General features: G+C 41.5%; 1 protein-coding gene across 2 annotated transcripts in view; it reads left to right on the top strand.

The window, feature by feature from the left end:
- Window positions 1–23,685, top strand: part of SH3RF1 (SH3 domain containing ring finger 1) — a 160,846-nt gene that overhangs the window by 80,147 nt on the left and 57,014 nt on the right. For both annotated transcript variants that reach the window (XM_073341607.1, XM_073341608.1), the window contains exons 3-6: window positions 3,854–4,129; window positions 5,610–5,705; window positions 18,007–18,309; window positions 19,288–19,398. In XM_073341607.1, the coding sequence (XP_073197708.1) occupies window positions 3,854–4,129; window positions 5,610–5,705; window positions 18,007–18,309; window positions 19,288–19,398 (786 nt within the window). The remainder of the gene's footprint in view (window positions 1–3,853; window positions 4,130–5,609; window positions 5,706–18,006; window positions 18,310–19,287; window positions 19,399–23,685) is intronic.

Raw genomic sequence — 23,685 nt, 5'->3', positions numbered from 1 at the left:
ATGTAGTAAGGATGCTCAAGAAAAGCACTACTGTTTGTCAGGCATTTGGTTGAAGGAGCTAGAGGCAAAGTTTCAGGTTTACCTGAGCAAGATAGTGTGGATAGGAAGGAGTCACTAAGGCCAGGTCTATGCTAGAAAAGGTTTGCTGGCATAGCTCTACTGGTATAGCAATACTGGCAAAACCTACTGGAGACATAGCTTATACCAGAAAAATACTGCTTTTGCCAGTACAGCTTACTCAGCTTCCCCAAGTGAAACAATCTATACTGGCAAAACCAGTTTTATATTGTTATAACTGTACCTACACTGGGGATTTTGCCCATACAGAAATGCCATAAAAATCACACCTCTAATTGACATTATTGTATTGACAAAGTTTTGAGTATAGCCTGCTTTAAGGTTATGAAAGGAACATAAAATTGCCAGTTATCAATTTTAAAATGGTAGCTAAGAATAAAGGTAAAGATAAGGTGACTTACGAAAGATGGGGAAAAATATAAAAGTGGAAAATTTGTGAACCTGTCGTTTCTATAGACAAAATAGATGAGGTTGGAGAGGGAACCTCTGCCAGAGAGGTTTTACTATTCAAGATTTTATACTTAAATCTCTCTCTCTCTCTGACAATACATAACAAATGCAAATAGCATATGATAGAAGTCTTTTTATGATGTTGTAAAGTTGCTGTTTGTATTTGTTATGTATTGCCTTAATTACATTTTTTTTCCTTTGCTTTAAGGGCTTGGGTACATGTAATGTCCATTTTACTGTCTTGGTTAAAATAATTAAAATAGTTTGTATAATATAAACTATAGCATAGAAATTCAGATATTGTTATTTAAAAAAAAAACCTGAGGCAATAACCGTAAGAAACCTGTATTAGGTACAGTATCTTTTAAAAAAAAATTAAAATGCATTTAAAACTATTTTCATTGTTGTAGCTGGTCGGAGTAAATGGCAGCTGAAAACATACGGGTAGATGGCAGAGATTTTTCTTCTTTAGCCCTCCTTTCATGTTTAGTCAAGTGAAAGACTCAGAGTGAAATGTAAACTCTGGCTCAGCAGATCTTCAGAGCTCTGTAGCTTGATGAACAACCTCTGAGAGTTTAGAGGGAAGGCAGCAGTTGGTAAAGGTTGTTAAAGGCAAAGGCCAAAAAGGCTTCAGCCGTGACTTGGGTCTCAGATCATCCAGATGAGAGGAATGTGGAGACAGTGCCCTGGTGGGCCGTTGATATATTACACTCAAAGGAATAGTGCTGTGCAATCAAAACCAATTGTTCTGACTTTATCCTTCAGATGTAACAGAAGGAAAAGGCATTTGCTTTATTACTCTTCCGAGTCGTTTAACCATTTATCCTTAATCATTGGCTGTCTAAGTGAGAACAAGAACTTAGTTCATTGAACTTTGTTCTTTTTGAAATTATAGAGTAGAATCCATTTTATCCAATGTGGGAAATCTCCTTTTGAGAAACTTGACATACAAACTGGCACACTAAGTCTTTGAGTTTCATTGAAAAGGAACATCATACAAAAACACAGCCAGATGTTTGATTGCAGATTAATTTGCATTAGCCTTTATGATACACTCTGTAGTATATGATTTGTAGTTCCAATATCCTGAGCAATCAATTAAATAATGTTAAATTAATGAGTCAGTTGCAATTACCAAGACACAATTTCATCACAATCACTGTTGAGTGGGAGGGCAGAGGGGGGAGAGATAGGGGAGGAGAGGAGTATTTGCCACTTGAATTTTAGAAACACTCTTCAGTGATTACTAGTAGTGAGAAAACTAATACTTGGATCAAACCACCTGAGTACAAAGAATATGCATTAACCTTAATATAGTAAATTAATTTATCATAAATTAACTTTTTTTGCAGTTTAGGTATGTACAGATTTCTTGAAAGATCTATACAAGAATGCTTTCTTCTGAGTTTCTAAATATTGCATCTCAGTGAATTTATTTGGGGTGTATTTTGGACACGGTGGGTGTGGTGGTGTTTTTGGTTTTGTGTTTCTGTTTAATTGTAATATGGTGGTTATAATGATTTGGGGCAGTTGTCCATGTGCAACTTACGAATTCTGATTGATGTTATGAAGCTGTATGTTATATCAGGGAATGCCTCTGTTAAGTGACAATATTTCTTCTGTGCACAGTGTATCAATGGATGGCTGAGGTAATAGGTGAGGTAATGTTACATAAATCATCCAACGAATAGTGACAGAGTGGTCACCTGTCTTAAGAGTTTCTCAGTAAGAGAGGGAAAACTGATGTAAAAAAATGGGAGAGAGCTGAAAACAAAAGCTAAATATGTAATTTCATCCCCCAAGTTCACATACTTATAGTGAGAAGAGGTCCAAAGCTCTAAAAACGGATTTGGGGATTATACTGAATCACAAACTGAGTAGGAGTCAACAATGTGAAAAAGGCTAATATAATTCTGGAGTGTATTAAAGTGCCATATCTAAGACATGGGAAGGTCATTCTTGCATCTACTCAGCATTGGTCAGGCCTCGGCTGAAGTACTGTGTTCAGTTTTGGGCTCCATACTTTAAGAAGGATGTGGACAGGTCAGAGAGGGTCCAGAGGAGAGCAACAACAATGGAAAAGTTGGAAAAAACCTGACCTATGAGGAAAGGTAAAAAAAACTGGGCATGTTTAGTCTTGAGAAAAGAAGACTGGGTGGGAACCTGATAAGTCTTCAGGTATGTTAAGGGCTGTTATAAAGAGGATGGTGATTAATTGTTATCAGGTTCACTGATGATAGAACAAGAAGTAATGGACTTAGTCTACAGCAAGGGAGATATAGGTTAGATATTAGAAAAAGATTTCTAACTAGAAGAGTAGTTAAGCTCTGGCCTGGGTTATCAAGGGAAGTTGTGGTATCCCCATCATTGGAGGTTTTTAAGAACAGGTTAACAAACACCTGTCAGGTCTAGGTCTGCGGGGTCCTCCCTCAGTGCAGTGGAAAGAATTAGATGACCTTTCAAGGCCCCTTGCAGCCCTTCATTTCTATGATTCTATTAAATTCAAAAAGATTTTGGAGTGGCTTAAGTGGGGAAGATTATCATCAGGTTAGTGACAGAGTTTTCAGATAAGTGCATGCAGGCTTTCCACATTTTTTTGCATTAACCCAATTATGCTGAAATACAGCAAAGTCTGAAATATCATCCTTTATTATACTATGCATGTGGGTGAATTTGTGATTTTGTCTGTTCAAATGGATTTTGCCCTGAAAAAAGTGTCCTGTTACAAAATAATACTTTTAAAAACTCTTAATATATAGAATGAATACATATCAAACTCGTAATTGCTGTGTGAGTTCATCCAAGAGAAGAGGAAGAAAATCCAGCTGCACGGTAAAAAATCTAATGTTCTGCTTTAGTGCTGGACAGATCCACATTAGTTGCCTGCAAACAAAAATACTTGCTTTATTTATTTTCGTAAAATTCTGGCCAAATTATGTTTCTTGTAGTCTTTGAAACCTCATTATTATTTCTAATCTTCAGAGTACTGGCTGTTAATGACTCTGATTCACTACAAACTGCTTTAGTGCTGAATTCTTGCAAAAAAAATTATTTGTGTATTAACTACGCTTTTTGGTGAGGGATATGTTGTATTTTTCCCTCAAACTCATTATACTAGAACATTTAACACTTTAACTTAGCATATTGAAATTCTGTTAGAATCAGTAGTGTAAAAATTGGCCCTGGTTTTATTGTAGATAATAAATTGTGCTTTATTATATAATTCTTTTTATCTATCAATCTCAAAACACTTTTCAAAGGTTTGGACAGCATTATCACACCTATTTACAGATAAAATACTAATTTTAGTATTTTTCTTTTTTAGGCTATACCTCAGTTACCGTGTGCCAAAGCATTATATACCTATGAGGGAAAAGAACCTGGAGATCTTAAATTCAATAAGGGTGACATCATCATTTTACGTCGGCAAGTGGATGAAAATTGGTACCACGGAGAAGTCAGTGGTGTCCATGGCTTTTTTCCTACCAACTTCGTTCAGATTATTAAACCTTTACCTCAACCTCCGCCTCAGTGCAAAGCACTTTATGACTTTGAAGTGAAAGACAAGGAAGCAGACAAAGACTGTTTGCCATTTTCAAAGGTAGAAACGACTTTTAAAAAAGAAAGGATTTTCTTTGAATAATTATTCATTGACTTAGAATATTTTACATTGTTTCTGTTCTAAAAGTCTTGCCTATACATTCTCCCTAGCTCTGATATGTTAAGAAGCCAAGGATATGTAAGTTCACAGGGCATTTCTTCAATATATACCACTTCTTTTCCTCCCTTAAACCACAGACACTGTTCTCCTCTGAGGATTTCACCACTGAAATTGAGAGTGCAGTTTTTTTAACTGCTTTTATATGCATTCTGAATTTGAGAGAGTCTGAATTGTGAATTTAAAGCATTCCCAGTCCAGAGGGAACTTTCACTTATTTTTAGTTGTCAGAGTTCATACTAATTGTCAAGTTTTCATTTAATCCAGGGCATTTTTAATACTAACTGTGAGCTTTGTGTCACTATATAAGAATAAAAATTGCCTTTTGGAAAAGAGTCAATTCCTTTTGTTTTGTTCCTATTTGAGTTATTTTTCTGTCTTAGAAGGCATGAAACAACGTGAAGTTTTAATAGGAGTACTAAGATTATGAAGAGTAATCTTAAAAGATACTTAACCATAGCTTGGGGCTGTTTTTTTTCAGTTGCCTACAAATTTATAGTACGTTAATTTTTCCAGACTGCACAAAAAATGTTACAAGATCAGACATGTGAACTAGTTAGATGTCTTTACAGCCCTCAGCTATTAAAAATGGAAAGGTCACCTGAAATTATACAAGAGGGAGGCCTTAAATATTCAGTTCTCCCTCTTACGAGACCGGTACAACTACATGTGAACAGAAAATAACTTTTACTGAACAAAATGTTAGTGCTCCTAAGGATAATCAGCCTAGTTATTATATTGCATTGCAGCTTTGATTTTTAAGTAGTGTGTGCAATGTATGCATTGTTTGTAATCTTCAATTTTATATCAGTGCAAGTGTTTCTTAGCATTTCTGAGTTTTTCAATGAAATAAAAGTTAATGATGATTCTAGGGCAAAATAAATTTATTGAGCAAATAATAGCTTCTTTGCAAGCATGCTTAAAACTAAAATTCTGTATTTCAAAGGAGATGATATCAGTTATGCTTTCTAAGTTTGCTAATGTTCTTACATGAGGAGAAAAGCAACAGCTGGGAACACAGGGGAACAAGCTAGCTTATAAGTAAGGAGAGTTTGAGACTCAATTAGGGATTGATGGGATACACTACAGTTGGCACAGCAGGCAGTCTGTTGCTCAGGAGAAACCCAAATAACTGACTGAGATTAGTTCTTGGGCTGCTGTGCAGGACTTGACCAAGATGAGGAAGCTCTACTGGAAATCATTTTAATTCCAAAAACTGCAGGTTCCTATTGTGAAAATGAAGCTCCTGCTATGGAATTCTTCTTCATGTACCCCTTTGTCTGATGATGCTTGTGTTTTGGAGAGAAATTAAATGAATAGCTTAATTTGAGCTGGGAGACATAATTACTTCATGTTTGTACAGGATGATGTGCTGACTGTGATTCGCCGAGTAGATGAAAACTGGGCTGAAGGAATGCTGGCTGACAAGATAGGGATATTTCCCATTTCGTATGTTGAGGTGAGTAAAGTTGTGCCATTGTATACTGGTCGTATGAGAAAAGTACTTTAAATAAATAGAAATATGTCTTTCTAAAACTATAAATGCTGACTATAATTCTAAAACATATAATATTAATCCAATATATGTACATGAGTAAACTGAGTAACCTCATAAACTTGCTGATGCAGTGAATGTGCATCCTCACCCTTTTCTCTCCTTACTGTTTGTTGCCTTTGTTCATTATATCACATTTAATATTATATTGTAAACCCTTTGAGGCAGGGACTTTGCCTTCTTGTGTGTCCTGCGAGGCGCCTGGTCCTTCCCAACCAACACTTACTCACAAAATAGAAAAAAATGAATGAATCAGGTATACAATACGCTTCCATTTCTCCCTAATGCCCACCACACCAAAGTAAATGAGCGTCATTGAAGGTCAGCAAATCTAGGCTATTGTGGACCAAACAAGGGAGTGAATTTCAAAGTTGAGGACCCTTTATGTAAAACAGCCTGAAACCTCTCTTTTAGACCTGGGAGTGGAGAGTGCAAATATGGTAAGTTTAAACAGGAAGAGAGGTGGTTTCTTGGGTATATAGGCCCAAATCAGTTAGGACTTCATAGGAGAAAGTCAACACCTGAAATTCCATCCAAAAATCGTAATGCAACCAGTACAGGCTATGGAGCACTGGTGTAATAATTATTGTTTGTATTGTAGAAGTGCTTGGAGATCTCAACTGACATTAAGGTCCCATTGTGCTAAGCCGGTGTAAACACATGGTAAAACATACTCCTTGCTGTGAAGACCTTACAGTCTACATAGACAAGACAGAGCATGGGCAAAAATAAGTGTTATCCCCATATTACAGATGCAGAAATGAGAGAGGCTAAGTGCTGTGCCCAAGTACACAGAGGAAGTCTGTGACTCAGCTGGGAATTGGGCCCAGGTCACTGCTTAATTTCATTTATTTATACATTAGCTTTTCTATGTTACTCACCACTGTAGTATCTGAGCAGTGCACATTCGTTCAAGAACTTAGCTTCTCAGTACCCCTGTGAGTATTATCTCCATTTTACAGACAGGGAAACTGAGGTATAGGTTAAGTAATTCGCATAAAGTTACACAGAATGTGGCAGCACCATGTCACTCCTAGTTCTTGTTCGAGTGCTTGTTCATGTTGATTCCAATCAGGTGTGTGCGTGCACACATGCACAGTAGTCAGAAGATTTTTCCCCTAGCAGCATCTGTCAGGTTGGCCTGGGCGCCCCTTGGATTCTTGCCTTCATGGTGCTCAATATAGAGTCCTGTTGACCCGCCAACCTATCAGTTCCTTCTTACAGCCAGTGACAGCTGGAACTTCCCTGTGCTCTTGTCTCAACAGGCGCATTTAGCAGTTTCTTACACTGTTCTCCATTAGTTTTCCATTGTTTGTTAATAGATAGTATTTAGTATTTTGTTAGTGTTAGATAAGTTTCCTTGGGGGTGGGGGGGGATCCGCTTCTCTGCTCTCCCGACGCCGGGGCATGCCAGGGTCTCTGGGCTTCAAAGCCTGCGGCAAGTGTATGTCCAGAAGCAATCCTCACCTCATGCCTAAAGTGTTTAGGAGAGGACCATCAGAAGGATTGTCGTGCCATTTGTAAGACCTTTTGGCCCAGGACTTTAAAAGATAGAGAGCAGCACCTGAAGGTCCTGTTGATGGAGGCAGCACTCTTCCCCATGTCCGACCCTGGGTCGATGGACCCTGCACTGAGTACCTCCTCCTCAGTGCAGAGCACTTCAGCATCGTCAGCATGAGCACCGGTGCTGGGTAAGGATAAAGACTCATGGCACCATCCTGGCTCCACTCACGGCTCACATGCCGCATGCAGTCACTGTTCGCAATCGTTGGTGCTGCAAAAGAAGAGGCCGGAGCGGGGTGGCTCTCTCCCTACTAGGCCTAAGGAGCCTGCTGCTGTGAGAATCGTGTCGGGCCACACTAGTGCTGCTCCACCAGTGATGATCGCGCCAAGTCCTGCCCACGTGGAAGGGTGGTTGAGTCCGGACCCTCCTCACTCGCCGAGCCATGAGCTGCACCTTCCTTCGACACCTGAGGTGTTTGAGGCTGCCCAAGAACTGCTTCACCTTTCAGCACTATTCTCTCTCCTCCCAGATGGGACAGGTCATCAGCACCAGTCATTCCCCAGGCTCCTTCAAGGGGAAAGCCCGCTATGATGGACCACCAATCTCCGACCCCGGTGTGCCACTCCTGGCACCAGAGCACATTCAGTAGCCATACTGATCCCCGAGCCCTCAGCACGAAAGCTTGGTGTCTAGAAGTGCTGCTCCCCCAAAGTCATTGTTTTCAGACACCTCAGAGTCTGAGTCAGACTCCTATTGGTCCTGGAGGAATAGGGGCAGACAGTCCATGTCCTGGTACCGTGGCCCACCCCAATGGCAGACCTCAGCGCAATGGCCCTTTTGGACTCCTTGGGCTTTTCATCAAAGCCAAGGGTTTCATTCCAGGGAGACGTCAGTGGCCTCAGCCTCATTTGTACCCCTGCCAGCACCGCCAGCACTGGCAGGGTCGTGGGTAGGCCCATTACTACCCTGCACTATCATTTTGATGCCTCTGGTGCAACTGGGCCCAGGTGCCTGTGTCAATATATGCAGCCCCTACACTGAGGGGTGCGACACCATCTGTGTTGGCACTGGGCCAAGAAACCCGGGTGCTGCGGGACCCCTTGGGTGCAGAAGAAAGGGATCAGTCACCCCTCATGGGGGTCTCTTCCTCGTCCTCGCCAGATGAGGCATTGGCGGGCACGGCGACAGCCCCAGCCTTAGAGGACAACAGGGTTCTGCAGCAATTGTTGCGAAGGGTTTCCCAGGGCCTGGGCATTCAGGCAGAGGAGGTAGTGGAGATGCAGATCCAATGATGGACGACCTCGCCCCCTCCAGACCTGCTCGCATTGCCCTCCAGCGAAGGGCAACAAAAATTATTAGGGGACTGGAACACATGAGTTATGAGGAGAGGCTGAGGGAACTGGGATTGTTTAGTCTATGGAAGAGAAGAATGGGGGGGGGGGGATTTCATAGCTGCTTTTAACTACCTGAAAGGTGGATCCAAAGAGGATGGATCTAGACTATTCTCAGTGATAGCAGATGACAGGACAAGGAGTAATGGTCTCAAGTTGCAGTGGGGGAGGTTTAGGTTGGATATTAGGAAAAACTTTTTCACTAGGAGGGTGGTGAAGTACTGAAATGCGTTACCTAGAGAGGTGGTGGAATCCCCTTCCTTAGAAGTTTTTACGGTAAGGCTTGACAAAGCCCTGGCTGGGATGATTTAGTTGGGATTGGTCCTGCTCTGGGCAGGGGGTTGGACTAGATGGCCTCCAGAGGTCCCTTCCAACTCTGTTATTCTATGATTCTATGATCTCTGACACCACAAAACCTCTGTGGCAGACCTTTTTGCCCCCTACAGCTAACCACAATGAAAGACACTACTTTTTATGCCATCCAAGCGTTACGAGCACTTATACACACATCCCACACCTGACTCTCTCGTGGTCAAAGCTGCCAACCAACGTGAGCATCAGGGCTTCCAGGGACCCTCCCCGAAGAATTAGGAGGCGAAAAGGCTTGACCTTTATGGGAGAAAGGTCTACTCCACTGGAGGCCTACAGCTCCGCATTTCAAATCAGCAGGCCATTGTCAGCAGGTACTGCTTCAACACATGCAGGGCAATGGCTAGTTTTGTGGAGCTTTTGCTGTAGGACTCCTGCGCCGATTTTCAGCTCCTGTGGAGGAAAGGAAGCTCATTTCCAGGGCTTCGCTACAAGCTGCACTGGATGCAGCGGATGCAGTTACTCCTGTAATGGCCACAGGCATAGCTGTGAGGAGGGGCTCCAAGTCTCAGGCTTGCCATATGAGCTCCAACAAATGATTCAGGACCTCCCCTTCGAGGGTCCGGCTCTATTTTCTGAAAAGACGGATAAAAGGCTGCAGAGCCTGAAGGATTCAAGAGCCACTCTCAAATCGTTGGGCCTCCATTCTCTGGCTAGACAGCGTAAACATTTTAGGCCACAACCTCCTCCACGGTTCTACCAGCTGCAGAATCGTCAGGACGGCTCATGGAGGAGGAACAGGACCGGCAGAAGGCGACTGCACCCGTCCTCAGGTCAGAACTCTGACCAATCTAAACCACCCTCTGGGCCAAAACAGTCCTTTTGAAGGTGCAGACGAGAACGGCGCACCAGATCCCCAACTGGATCCACCCCGCCTTACCTTCTCATCTCTACTATCCCCTTTCAACCGTGCATGGTCCCGTATCACCTCGGACTGTTGGGTGCTCCACACATTAGAGAGGGGATATTCCATCCAATTCTGTGCCCTCGCACCCTTCCATCCCCCTTCCCTGTCCCTCTTCAGGGACCCTTCTCACAAGCAGCTCCTTGTCCAGGAAGTGCGGTTGCTCCTATCTCTAGGGGCACTAGAGGAGATTCCTCAGGAGCACTTGGGGTGAGGGTTTTATTCCCAGTATTTCCTTATACTGAAAACCAAAGGCAGCCTCAGGCCCATCTTGGACCTGTGAGAACTCAACAAGTTCATGAAGAAACTCAAGTTCTGCATGGTCTCTTTGGCCTCAATCATGACTGGATCCAGCAGACTTGTATGCTCCCCTTGACTCAAAGGATGCATATTTCTATATCATAATCACCTAGCCCCACAGAAAGTACCTAAGGTGTGTGGTGAATGGTACCCACTACCAGTTTACAGTCTTTCCATTTGGCCTGTCAGCAGCACCTCGAGTTTTCACCAAGTGCATAGCAGTCATCTCTGCATTCTTGCGCAAGCACCAGGTACAGGTGTTTCCATACCTTGACAACTGTCTGATCAAGGGCCTCTCCAAGACCCAAGTGGAGGCTCAGGTCAGATTCATCAGAGCCACCTTCGACAACCTGGGTCTCCTTCTGAACGAAGCAAAATCAACTCTGTCCCCCATCCAGAGGATAGAGTTTGTAGGGGCAGTACTGGACTTGACCTAAGTCAGGGCATACCTGCCACGAGCAAGGTTTCAGGCCCTGATAGATATCATTCGAGGCACCAGACAGTTTCCCACCACCACAGCAAGAAACTGCCTGAAGCTTCTCAGACGCATGGCTGTCTGTACCTACGTGGTGGAGCATGCCAGACATAGGCTTCGACCTCTTCAGTCGTGGCTCACGTCAGTGTATTGCCCAGGCCGGTACAGCTTGGACAGGATCGTGATCTTGCCTCGCCCAGTCATCGACTCCCTCCTGTGGTAGCTCGACCCTCAGGAGGTGTGCTCAGGGATTCCCTTCGCCACTCCGCAGCCATCTCTGTTGCAAGTGACGGACGCATCAGACTTGGGCTGGGGAGCTCATCTGGGAGACCACAGGACCCAAGGTCTTTGGTCTCAAGCAGACCTGGCTCTCCACATCAAAGTCAGAAAGCTGAGAGCAATGCATCTTGCATGCCAGACCTTCTGTGAACACTTAATTGTGTATCAGTTATGAAGGACAATACAACAACAATGTTTTATATCAACAAATGGGGGGTGCACGCTCCTCTTCCCTGTGCCAGGAAGCCGTCATGCTGTGGAACTTCTGTGTGAAACATTCAATACCCCTGCAAGTGTTGTACCTCCCCAGGGTACAGAACAAACTGGCAGACCACCTCAGCAGGTTGTTTCATGCCTATCAATGGTCCCTTTGCCTGAACGTCGTGGTCTCAATCTTCCAGAGATGGGGCTTTCCCCAGATAGACCTATTTGCCACGTGATACAACAGGAAATGTCAGCAGTTCTGCTCCTTCCAGAATCACGGCTTGGGCTCCAGAGCGAAAGCGTTCCATGGGGAGGGCATCTCTTTTATGCCTTTCCATCCATACTGCTCATTCACAAGGTACTCCTCGAGACCTGAAGAGAAGGGGTTCAGGTCATATTGATAACACCAGGCCGGCCCCGACAGCACTGGTACACATCTCTCCTAGACATGTCTGTGGAAGCCCCGGTCACCCTTCCACTCTTCCCGGACTTTCTGACACAATATCACAGTTGTCTTCAACATCCGAACCTCGACTTGCTTCACCTTACAGTATGGAAGCTCCATGGTTGAACCCGATGGAGCTTTCCTGTTCAGACCAGGTCAGAAAAGTCCTCCTTGGCAGCAGGAAATCCTCTACGAGAGCCACCTACCTTGCCAAGTGGAAGAGATTTTCAATTTGGTTGGCGCAGTGCCATTCACCCCTGATACTAGCCTCAGTGCTGCTCATTTTGGACTACCTCCTCCATCTGAAGCAGCAGGGGCTTTCGTTGTCTTCAATAAGAGTGCCCTTAGTTGCCATATCGGCCTTCCATCCGGGTGCAGGGGGCCGCTCGGTGTTTGCGAACCCTATGGTCAGCTGATTTTTAAAAGGACTTGACAGACTGTACCCTCATGTCCGACAGCCTGTCCTAGCCTGGGACCTCAGCCTGGTCCTCTCTAGGCTCATGGGACCACCCTTCGAACTGTTGGCAACATGCTCCCTGCTCTACCTCTCTTACAAGGTGGTGTTCCTGGTAGCAATAACCTCGGTCAGGAGGGTGTCTGAGCTCAGGTCCCTAACGTCAGAGCCTCCCTACACCGTGTTCTATAACGACAGAGTTCAGCTCAGACCTCATCCTGCTTTCCTCCCGAAGGTTGTGTCGCAGTTTCATATCAACCAGGACATCTTTCTCCCGATGTTCTACCCTAAGCCTCATTCCAGCAGCAGGGAGCAGAGACTACATGCTCTGGATGTCCACAGGGTGCTCGCCTTTTACATCGAGAGAACAAAACCATTCAGAAAAATCAGTCCAGTTATTCATGGCAGTGGTGGACAGAATGAACGTTCTGCCGGAATTGTCACAACACATCTCATCATGGATAGCGTCCTGTATTCATGAGTGCTACAACCTGGCAGGGTTCCTGCATCGCCGATCACTGTGCACTCCACCAGTGCGCAGCTTCATCAACAGCGTTCCTGGCTCAGGTTCCCACTCAGGAAATCCACAGAGCAGCAATATGGTCTCCATCCATACTCTCGCCACGCACTGTATGATTATCCAGCAGACCAGAGATGATGCAGGCTTTGGACGAGCAGTGCTCCAATCAGTGGACGACTCCAATCCCACCACCTAAACTTGGGCTTGTGAGTCACCTGATTGGAATCGAGATGAACAAGCACGCAAAGAAGAAAAAAAACAGTTACTGACCTTCTCGTAACTCTTGTTCTTTGAGATGTGTTGTTCATGTCCATTCCAATACCCACCCTCCTACCCCACTGTCGGAGTAGCCAGCAAGAGGGAACTGAGGGGGTGGCAGGTCGACAGGCCTCTATATTGAGCGCCAGGAGTACCAGAGTTATCCAGTCAAGACCAATCAGTATTGTGGCAAATTGCTAGCACAATTATGATGGGTCCTGCACTTCCTCTTCTTGTGTGTGGGGGGGTGTTCAGGGCGCAGTTTCCTGCCCCTGAACTAGGGTATCTACTGTCACACTAGTAACCCGCCCTCTACTCCAGGTCCCAGCCCAGAGGCCCTAGGGATAGTGGCAAACCACTTGAACTAGTGCTTCCTTCCCCTGGGCTACTTCCCTCTCCTGCTCTTCAGCTTGTGGGTTCCTGCCCTCTCTCTGCACAAGCCACGTGTCTCTTTACCTAGGGTCTTGTTCTTCTCCAAATTCTCCTCTGCTTTAATTCCTTCAAACTGCTCTCTGCTCCAACTCCAAACCACTCTGCTCCAACTCCTTCACCTGGCTGATTGAAGCAGGGGGTTTTATCAGGTGACTGGCTTTAGGTGCTCTAATTGGCTTCAGGTGCTTTTAATTAATCTATAGAAACCTTTCTTCCCTCTACATGGAATAAGGCTTCTCCTCATCATGGGACTTACATATCTTTCCTGTATCACTCTCCTGCTGCCTTCTGGCCATGCTGTATCACGGTATGCATAGTCTATAGTGCTGAGTACAATGTACATTCTTAAATAAACACCACATTTTATCCTTCTTTCTTTCTTCAACAAGAAATGAAATCCACATAGGCGTTCCTCCAAATATAAAGATTTTTTAAGTCTCCAGTAACAGCTAGAAAGTAAAGTGGTACATATAATGGAGTAAAAAGTTTTTTGGGAAACGCTTTTCAGTTATAGGGCATATAGAAAGGAAAATATTATTTTCAGATTTCTGAAATGTGAAGTAACTTGTTGAAACTGCAGTGGAATGAATGGGAGGCACTCTTACAATAATCCACCTGTAGTCTTTAAAAAAGTGAATCTATGCCAAATGCACAAAACATACAAGTATTAACAATACAAGTGAAATGTTCATTTTGGTAGAATTTTAAGAAGATAGTATAATGTCTAATGCATCCATCCCTTAGTTTGTGAGTTTAGTCACTGAGAACTCAAGATTTACCTACCAAATTAGTCGTGTTCCTTACTAGCCCTCTTCTTCCTGCCCTAGCCCCAACCCATCAAAAAAGTAGTTTAACATGTTTTATTTTTTAATTATCTCCATTCCTTTTAGGGAGGTTGAATTCCTGACTCAGTACTTTTAAAATCTTGCATTTATTAGGCTAGACTCGCTGTTGATCACCATTAGACAAAGTAGTCTTAATTATAGTGTTGGGGAAAAAATTAGTCTCTTCTGGTAATATTAAATCAAGAACAGTCGAATTAAACGTTTTATATAAACTTGCCTTCACTTGTCTTGTCAGCCTGGAATGTACAATGGAAAAATTATTCAAAAGTCAATGTTTTTCATTGCTTTCAAAAAGAGTACTTCATGTTCTTAATGGAAAAATCATGTTCTGGTACATGTCAAATTTATTTAAAGAGAAGTATTCATTGTAAATAACCTTTACATTCACATTGAAAAGGGTCCTCAAAATAGATAAGCCAAAGGAAATAAATGGGTCTCGAAGTGTGCCCAAAAAGTAGTCTGTTTGGGAATTTCACAATCAAGGATCCTTGACTGAGAGAGACTTAGCCCCAGCCTAATGCTGAATGAAAGTGCTGAGATGAAACTTAGCTAACTGTTCGTACCAGAAAAGGCTAAAGGGCAATACATTCATTGTAGCCTATATGGTGAAGGTCTTCAGTTCTGTAATTTCTACATTATCATGAACACAAACTTTAGAACAATCACTAAAAACATATATAACCAATTCATACAAGCTTTCTTAAGCACTATCGAAAACCAGTCTTGCACTCACCATTTGCAATTGGACACCAGATTTATTTATATACGCACACCTATACTAAATCCCTTACAGTACTACCTACAATGTAACTTATGAAAGCCATACCAATTCTATATTGATCATGAAAACACATGAATATATAATTAGTAAATTCTAGTCAGAGTTCAAGTGTGCCCATTGGTATTCAGGTTGAAGGTGGGCTGTGGGTGGTAGATGACAGGTGGTTGAGGTTGAGAAGAGGGAACTAATAAATGGAACATAAATGTGGTGTGGCTTATTTCCTTGTGCTTTGTAGTTAGGGGTGGGGATGTATGCTTCACTGATCCTCTGATGTGTCTGCAGCTCAGGCACACGAGAGCAGACTGGATGAGCTCTCCCTTTCCTATCCCAAGGAAGAAGCAAGCAGCTATACTCTGTAACTGTTACAGTCTCCATATTATTTTAAGGAAAGGCCAATAGCCAGTGCATTCCACGTAGGTTTAGCCTATGTGCTGCTCTTTTGTGTTTGTTTCCCTGCCTAAGAGAGTTCAGCAGATTCCTTACGCTTGACTAATCTTGGATTAATCCCATAAACATGCCAAAAATCTTTCTCTAATTTGGGGTTCCCTCTAAATAGAGGAAACAGATCCTGCAGGCATTATTAGTTTCAGAAAGCAAACAAACATAATTAAGTGGAACAGTTACCTGAGGAAGCTTTTAGCAGTGGTTTTTGAGACCCTTGGGTAAGCCCTTTCACTCATTTAATTGCTCTTCCCCAATAGGTGATTCTTGCTTTATAAATGAAGTATTGGTTTTCTTTCTGTAATTCTGGGTCATCTGGGAACAAAATCTTCATTACATACATTGCAGACAGAATAGAAATGGATGGGAATTTAAACTGTCATTGCCATTGTTTAAAACATGTTTTGCTAGAAGTTAGGATGTGCATATTCTTGTGAATGATATGAAGAATTTTAATCTGAGATGGAAGAATAAAATGGATATGAGTACAAAATCTGCAGTATGTCTAATCCTCACAGTGCCTAGCTACTTATCCAGTCTGCAGGATAGAACCATGAAAATTCAAGTGGCAGAGCAATTTTCTTCAGCTTCTTGTTAACATTTTTTTTTCTTGCTTTGTGTCCTCCAACCCACGTATCTGGAATTTAATCAATTTAAAGCACTGTAATAAATTAGCATAAAATGTTTCCCTAAGCTTCTTAAAAACATGTTTTTAGTCTTTTTATAAAATGTTGAATCTCAATACTAAATAAGGAGCATGGTTTTGCAAATTCATTGGCAGAGCTGTGTGTATAATCATTATGGTTAGGGTCTTTCTACAATGGAACAGGACTACCCTAAGTTATCTGTGGCCTTGCCTGCACTAACAGTCTTTGAAAGATATAATTCACCACCAATGGTAGCAACAGGGGAAGTCATAGTATACACAGGTCTTGGAAATGTTTACCACCATGTTGTTTAATCCTGTGTCTTCTGTGAAATTCCTATTGCTCTTCTCTACTCCATTCAAAACAGTAAGATCATCTTCAGTATTATTGCTCTGACCATGTCATCCCACCCTTTGAATGCCTCCACTGACTCCCCCTTTCCATGACACTAAGTTCAAACCTTTTGTCCTTGCCTTCCAGGCATTCCACAGCTCTGCCCTTTCCTACTTACCTGCTTTTGTCTGTTTTAATGTTGATCCTCCACTACTCTGGCAATTCCAGCCTTTACCCCCATTTATCTGTTTCTCCCACATGTGTTTTTTTCTACACACTCCCACTGGCATTGAATTTCTTCCCTGAACAGATCCTTCAGATCCCAGTTAAAGACCCATTTGTATTATGAAGTCTACATGAAATTTGCCAACTAATACTGGCTGAAGTAGAAGTCAGTTGGGGATAGTTAATATTTTTAATAAAGTCTGTATATGTATGCATGTGGGCATATTTGTACACACATGTACAAGCACACACTATTTTGATAGTATATTTTATCCCTATCTCCCACCTTTTGTATAGTACTTACCTTCTTAGATTGTAAGCTGTTCAGGGCATAGGCTGGCTTCCTTTGTGTGGACAGCACCTAGCTCAGTGTGGGGGCTGCCAGAATACAAATAATACAATAATTATATAGTGAGGTTTTGGTAAAATAAAGCATTTTTTTAAACTTCCCCTGAACATTGCAGAAGTCTTGTGGCTCCCAGGAAAATGGCTAAGGTAAATAAAGAATAGACTATGCTGACGTGAAAAAACAGTGACTCCATAGTAAATAATCCTATACTTTCCTCTTGATTGTTCTTACTTGGTTCTTCATGAAAAAATATGCCTCCCTGCCCCCCACCCCCTGGCAAAATACAAACGAATTTTCCAAATAGAGGTTATTCACACTAAAAATTGGCATTATTTTTAATGAGGATTAATATGTTTTAAGAAACACTTGCAGTCTACTTGTATTGATGTGCTTTAGTTCGTGAATGAATGTGTCTCCCTATACTGCTTCTTACAACAGTTTTAAGCTATACATAGAAATTCCTGGCAGTTAATAACATGGTTTTATGAAGAATAAACTCTTACCCTTCTCAATTTTATTTTATTTTATCTAGTGTTAATCTTCTGACGGTCAGAAGATTAAAATGCCCAAGATCCTTTATTTCTTTATTACAGAGACAGGATTTAGTTGCCTACTTAATATAGTGTAATTTATCATAATGGACAAGATATTAATGGATAAATTAAAACCAAAAGTCTGTTGCTTTTATTACTGCTTCTGCTAATCAAACATGCAAGAGTTGTGAAATCCATTAACAGAAGTGACCACAAAAGCATTAGGTCTTCAGGCTTGTGTTGTATCTCTTTGGAAAAGCTCAAAAGACTTAGTGTGGAATGACCATGTCAAACTTCACTTAAGTAGGTTATAGTGAAAGACTTGTACCTGTAGGGCATCTAGATGTAGAGTGAGTCAGTACATCATAAAGAGTTCTGAATTCTATAGTTTTCAGTTTGATTCTTATTTATGAATAAAAGTAAGGTCTAGAAGTGTTTCCTCTGTCTAGTCAACTATTTCTTTAATTTTCTTAAAGATTTCTAAAATCATTTCTTAATGTGTTGGTTGTTTTGCAGTTTAATACGGCAGCCAAGCAGCTGATAGAGTTGGATAAGCCCTCAGGTTCTGTTGTTGACTCTGGAGAAGGTACCTCTGGGGCATCCCACAACAATTCAGTCCAAAAGCACACTGATACAAAGAAGAACACCAAAAAACGGCATTCCTTTACCTCCCTTACCATGTCCAACAAGTCCTCGCAGTCTTCTCAAAACCGTCACTCAATGGAAATAAGTCCTCCTGTCCTCATCAGCTCCAGTAACCCCACAGCGGCTGCCCGAATAAGTGAACTGACAGGCCTCTCCTGCAGTGCTCCTTCTCAGGTAAGCTACCTGAAATTAAATACAAAACATTTAATACATTTTAATGAATATTCTAAAGCATTTTTGTCATAATAAAGGCTTCAAATCCTTTTCAAACTAAACATATGTAATAAATTATATGTAAAGGGATGTTTTCTACTAGTTTAGGCTCCAAATTTAGGGGTTTTGGGGGATTTTTTTTTTTTTGTGCAAAGCCTATTGTAATGTGAATAGAAAGGTTTTTCAGTTTAAGCATTTTGTTCAAGTGCTGTAAATAAAAGAAAACCATCAGCAGATTTATTATAATATATGGGAACAAGAAACTGGACTACTCAGTTGAATTTTGTCCAAATTGAATAAAATACTGAAAATTAACAAAGAGCATACATGGTAAAAGATAAATTTGATTTCAGACACTCTTGGACTTTGAACAATCTCTGATGTTATTTCTGATACTGATAAGGGAGAGTATTAGATTATATCTGATTCTATTTTTAAAAAACCTTGAGTGTTCTTCTAATGTCTTGATTACACGTTACTGTCTTTGATGAACAATCTTCTGTAGTACAGTACTTGTAAAGTTGACAGTTGTGGGGAGAATATATTAAAGAAAGCTATAAAATGCTAAGAGGATTTCACATAAAGCTTACAAACTAATTAAATGTTTTATATTTAAATTCATTTGCTCTCTGCTATTAAGAGAAAAATAAACATATAGTGTTTTTCACCCAGTTAGTTGCATGTATATCTCCCAGTTTTTCTGAAAGATCATTTCTGTCTTATATAGAGCCTGAAAAATTAGCAGTGTCATCTAATACAAATATTCTATGTAAATTACTACCAGAAAGTCAAAGTAACAAGCTAAAGTTGCTGATGGTGGTATTCACAGAAGAGTGCTGGTAGTACATTAATCAAAAAGCGTACCAATCTACCATGACAAGATATTGTTTTAGGAACTACCTAAAACTGACATCAATCTTTTTTTTTTTTTTTTGACAGGTTCATATCAGTACCACAGGACTAATTGTGACCCCACCCCCTAGCAGCCCGGTTACAACTGGGCCTTCATTTACCTTCCCATCTGAGGTCACCTACCAAGCTGCTCTTGGCGTAAGTAGCATTTGACAAAACTGAGGCTCCTTGTGCATCTTTTGTCTCCATTGTCATTCTCCTTTCTGCAGTTCTGGTAAACTGGTTAGAAACTTTTGTGTTGTTTGATGTGATTACATCTGTGATAGGTGGTAGCACACATTGAACTATGGCAAAAGTTTTGCACTAAAGATCCTGGACAGCATCCTATGCCTTTCATTCCGCAGTCTTGCTCTGCCTTGCTGTGGAGTAAGTATGAGAAGCATACTCTTGCCCCTTCCCAAGAGAACAACACTTTTACTCAACATGAGTCAGAAAGCAAATTAAAAAAAAGGGGAAAGAAATGTCTTATGAAGAGCAACTTGCTTGAATCCTCAACTTCTGGATCTTTGTCCCTCCTGCATTCAGTACCCAGAACTATCATGGAACAATCCCTGAATCATCTGCTGTACCTGGGTCTTCCATTTCTAAATCAGATGAGCCTATTTTGATTATCCTGTCTGATCTCTCTGAATATCAAATACTATAGTCGCATTTGCAGCAAAGTCTGTTAGCTCTTCTGTTTTCATAGATTCAGTTTTTAAGGCCAAAAGGGACCATTCTTATAATTTAGTCTGACCTCCACATAAAACAGGCTATAGACCTTTCCTGAATTAATTCCTTTTGCAAATCCAATAGCTGTGGTTGAACTAGAGCATATCTGTTAGAAGAACATCCAATCTTGATTTTAAAATTTCCAGTGGTGGAGAATCCATAACAGCCCCTGTAAGTTGCTCCAATGGTTAATTACCCTCTCTGTTAAAAATTTGCACATTATTTCTAGTCTCAGTTTGTATATCTTCAACTTCCAACCATTGAGCTTTTTTATACCTTTGTCTGACAGATTGAAGAGGCCTCTATTTTAAAATTTCTGTTCCCTATGTAGGCACTTGTAGACTGTGATTAAGTTATCCCTTAACCTTCTCTTGAACAAGCTGTGACATACCAGGGTACAATCCAGACTGAGTAGCTGTGTCACCCCTGCCCTATAACCTGTGGTGCCCTTTACAATGTTTTGCTGCTGTGGCCCCCAACCTAGACTGTTCACAAACAGCCTCCAGCATGTAAGTCACTCCCAGCTATGTCTGTGAGTGTTGTGCAGCCAGCCAGCCAGCCATACCTTGGCTCTTACTAGCCTTAAAAATTATTACAGGGTGATCCGAACACAATCCCAGTCCCATATTTTTCCCCAGAAACATAAGGCCTTGTGAGGCAGTGTCCATGCAACAGTGCCCCCCTGGACAAACAGACGGGTGTGGCTCTGGATCACGCAGCTCAGCAGGGTGGTCAGTCCATTCTTGGTGTCCAGGAATCTGGAAACTCTTTGTTCTCAGGTCTGCCAGTGAGTGGAACTTAGGCCAACGCACTCCTCTGGATACCAGTTCAGGGCCCTCAGGCTAGACAAGTAGAATAAGGATTCGTCGATTCTGACAGTGCCCTGAGCTCCTTTCTACCTTCCCTCAGGCCTTTGTAGGCTCTTCAATCTGTTGGCCTGTTTGCTGCTTTTCTGGGGTGTTTGTCCCCGGGCGTCTCTCTAGCACAGACGTTCCTTTTTCCAGTCTGCTCACTTTCCTGTTAGCCTCCCCCCTCTTCTGCTTCCCAGCCCTTTTATTCTCCCAGCTGCTGTGAAAATGCAGATCAGCTGTGGCCAGCAGTGCCTGTATTACCCATTTGGTTGCTGGGCTAGCATGTGGCACATACACCCCATGATAGTCCTGTTCTGCCCCGCTGCTCCTGGACCGTACAAATATAGTAAGTCCATTATTTCTTTAAGGGAATTATATGCTCACAATTTGTTACTCCAAATGACATTACCCAGTACTTCAGTTTGAGCACACTGGATTAGATAAAACAATAAAAAAAGTTTATTAACTAAAAAGAGAGAGATTTTAAGTGTAAGTAATGAGGCATAAAAGTGAGAAATAGTTACAAGAAAAATAAAGATAAAACACTTACTGGTGCCTAACTTAAGAAACTATATAGATTCAAAGCAAAGTTTTCTCACCACATGCTTTCAGCAGTCTTACTGACCAAAGTCTTTAGGTCAGGACCTCTCCCACAGAGTCCAGTGGCTGCTTTCTTTGTCTCCTCAGGTACAGTGAATGCGATGGGCAGGGAGAGAAAAAGAGGTGCATTGGAATGTTTGTGCCTCCTTTTTATAGTTTCAGTCCCCCTCTTGAAAAAATTTCCACCTGAGATCCAGGAGTCTCGTTCCCTCCTGGTTTTTTCACCTGTTTGAACTTCCTTTGTCTTCCCTTCCTGCTTGATGACTCTGTTTACTGCTTAAATGTAAATTAAGGCAAGCACACATTTCTTTGTTTAGGACAGACCGGTTTGCCAGCTTCTGTTTGGGCAGGGCTCTGGGGTTTGGAACATGTATTGTTAACACCACACGTATTGTTAACACCACACACTGGAATCTTTTAACTTCACGTACAGTGTTGCCACACATATTTTACCAGGACAATACTGACCAGCAGATTTTGAGTTTTCAAAAGATACCTACAGGCATACTTTGTACAAAGATTATTACAGTAGCATGATGGGTGTGAATACAGGGTATATTCCATCATACAAGCTAAATAAATTCAGCTCCTTGCATCTCTCATTAAAAGGTATGTTTTCCAGTCCTTTACTTATTCTCATGGCTCTTCTCTGAATCCTCTCCAGTTTTTCAACATCCTTGAATTGTGGACACCAGAACTGGACACAGTATTCCAATGGTAGGTGCACCTGTGCCAAATACAGAGGTAATATAACCTCCCTATTCTTATCTGATATTTCTTTGTTTGTACATCCAAAGACCTCATTAGATCTTTTGGCCATAGTGTTGCACTGAGAGCTCATGTTCAGTTTATTATCCACCATGATCCTCAATATTATCCACCATGATCCTCAAGTCTTTTAAAGTTACTGCTTCCCATGATAACATCCCCCATTCTGTAAGTATGGTCTTCATTCTTTGTTCCTAAAGGTAAGATCTTACATTTGGCCATATTGAAACACATATTGCTGATTGTTGAGATCCAGACCATGTTGAACAGTTCCTGTCCTCTTCATTACTTACCAGTCCCCAATCTTTTTATCATTTGCAAATTTTATCAGTAATGATATTCTTTTAATTTCTTCTGTTCTATTCTATGAAGATTCTTACACCACTCTCATCACTGTAATATCTGAGCACTTTCCAGTAGTGCATAAAGTTACTTGATTAATATATGTCATGCTTTTGTTCTCTCATCTACTCCCCGGAGGGAGAAGGGTTTTTGTTTTGTGAATATTTTTATATTCTATAATATTATAAAATTATAATAGATAGATAGATATAGATATATGGGCTGTCAGTCACAGTTATCTCAAGCAATGAACCCAAAACAAATTAGCTGGATTAAAAAAATTAATCCCGATTAGTCACAGTTTTAGTCGCACTGTTAAACAATATTAGAATACCATTTATTTAAGTATTTTTCATGTTTTCTACATTTTCAAATGTATTGATTTCAATTACAACACAGAATACAATGTGTACAGTACTCACTTTATATTATTTGTATTACAAATATTTGCACTGTAAAAAAAGATAAATAATAGAATCATAGGACTGGAAGGGACCTCGAGAGGCCATCTAGTCCAGTCCCCTGCACTCATGGCAGGACTGAGTATTATCTAGACCATCCCTGACAGGAGTTTGTCTAACCTGCTCTTAAAAATCTCCAATGATGGAGGTTCCACTACCTTCCTAGGCAATTTATTCCAGTGCTTAACCACCCTGACATAGTCATAGTGAAAGCGGCCTACAGCTTATCTCTGACAAATTTTCAGAAGCAACTAAACAGTTTTTCCTAATGTACAGCCTAAACCTCCCTTGCTGCAATTTAAGCCCATTGCTTCTTGTCGTATCCTCAGAGGTTAAGAACAATTTTTCTCCGTCCTCTTTGTAACAACTTTTTACGTACTTGAAAACTGTTATGTACCCTCTCAGTCTCTTCTTTTCCAGACTAAACAAATCCAATTTTTTCAATCTTCCCTCATAGATCATGTTTTCTAGACCTTTAATTATTTTTGTTGCTCTTCTCTTGACTCTCTCCAATTTCTCCACATCTTTCCTGAAATGTGGCACCCAGAACTGGACACAGTACTCAAATTGAGGCCTAATCAGCGCGGAGTAGAGTCGAAGAATTACTTCTCGTGCCTTGATTACAACATGTCTGCTAATGCACCCCAGAATAATGTTCAGGTTTTTTTGCAACAGCGTTACACTGTTGACTC

The sequence above is a fragment of the Lepidochelys kempii genome, chromosome 4 (genome assembly GCF_965140265.1).
Source record: "Lepidochelys kempii isolate rLepKem1 chromosome 4, rLepKem1.hap2, whole genome shotgun sequence".
Classification (NCBI taxonomy): domain Eukaryota; kingdom Metazoa; phylum Chordata; order Testudines; family Cheloniidae; genus Lepidochelys; species Lepidochelys kempii.
The sequence above is the reverse complement of the archived record's forward strand: the minus strand, read 5'-3'. Positions and strand labels throughout refer to the sequence as shown.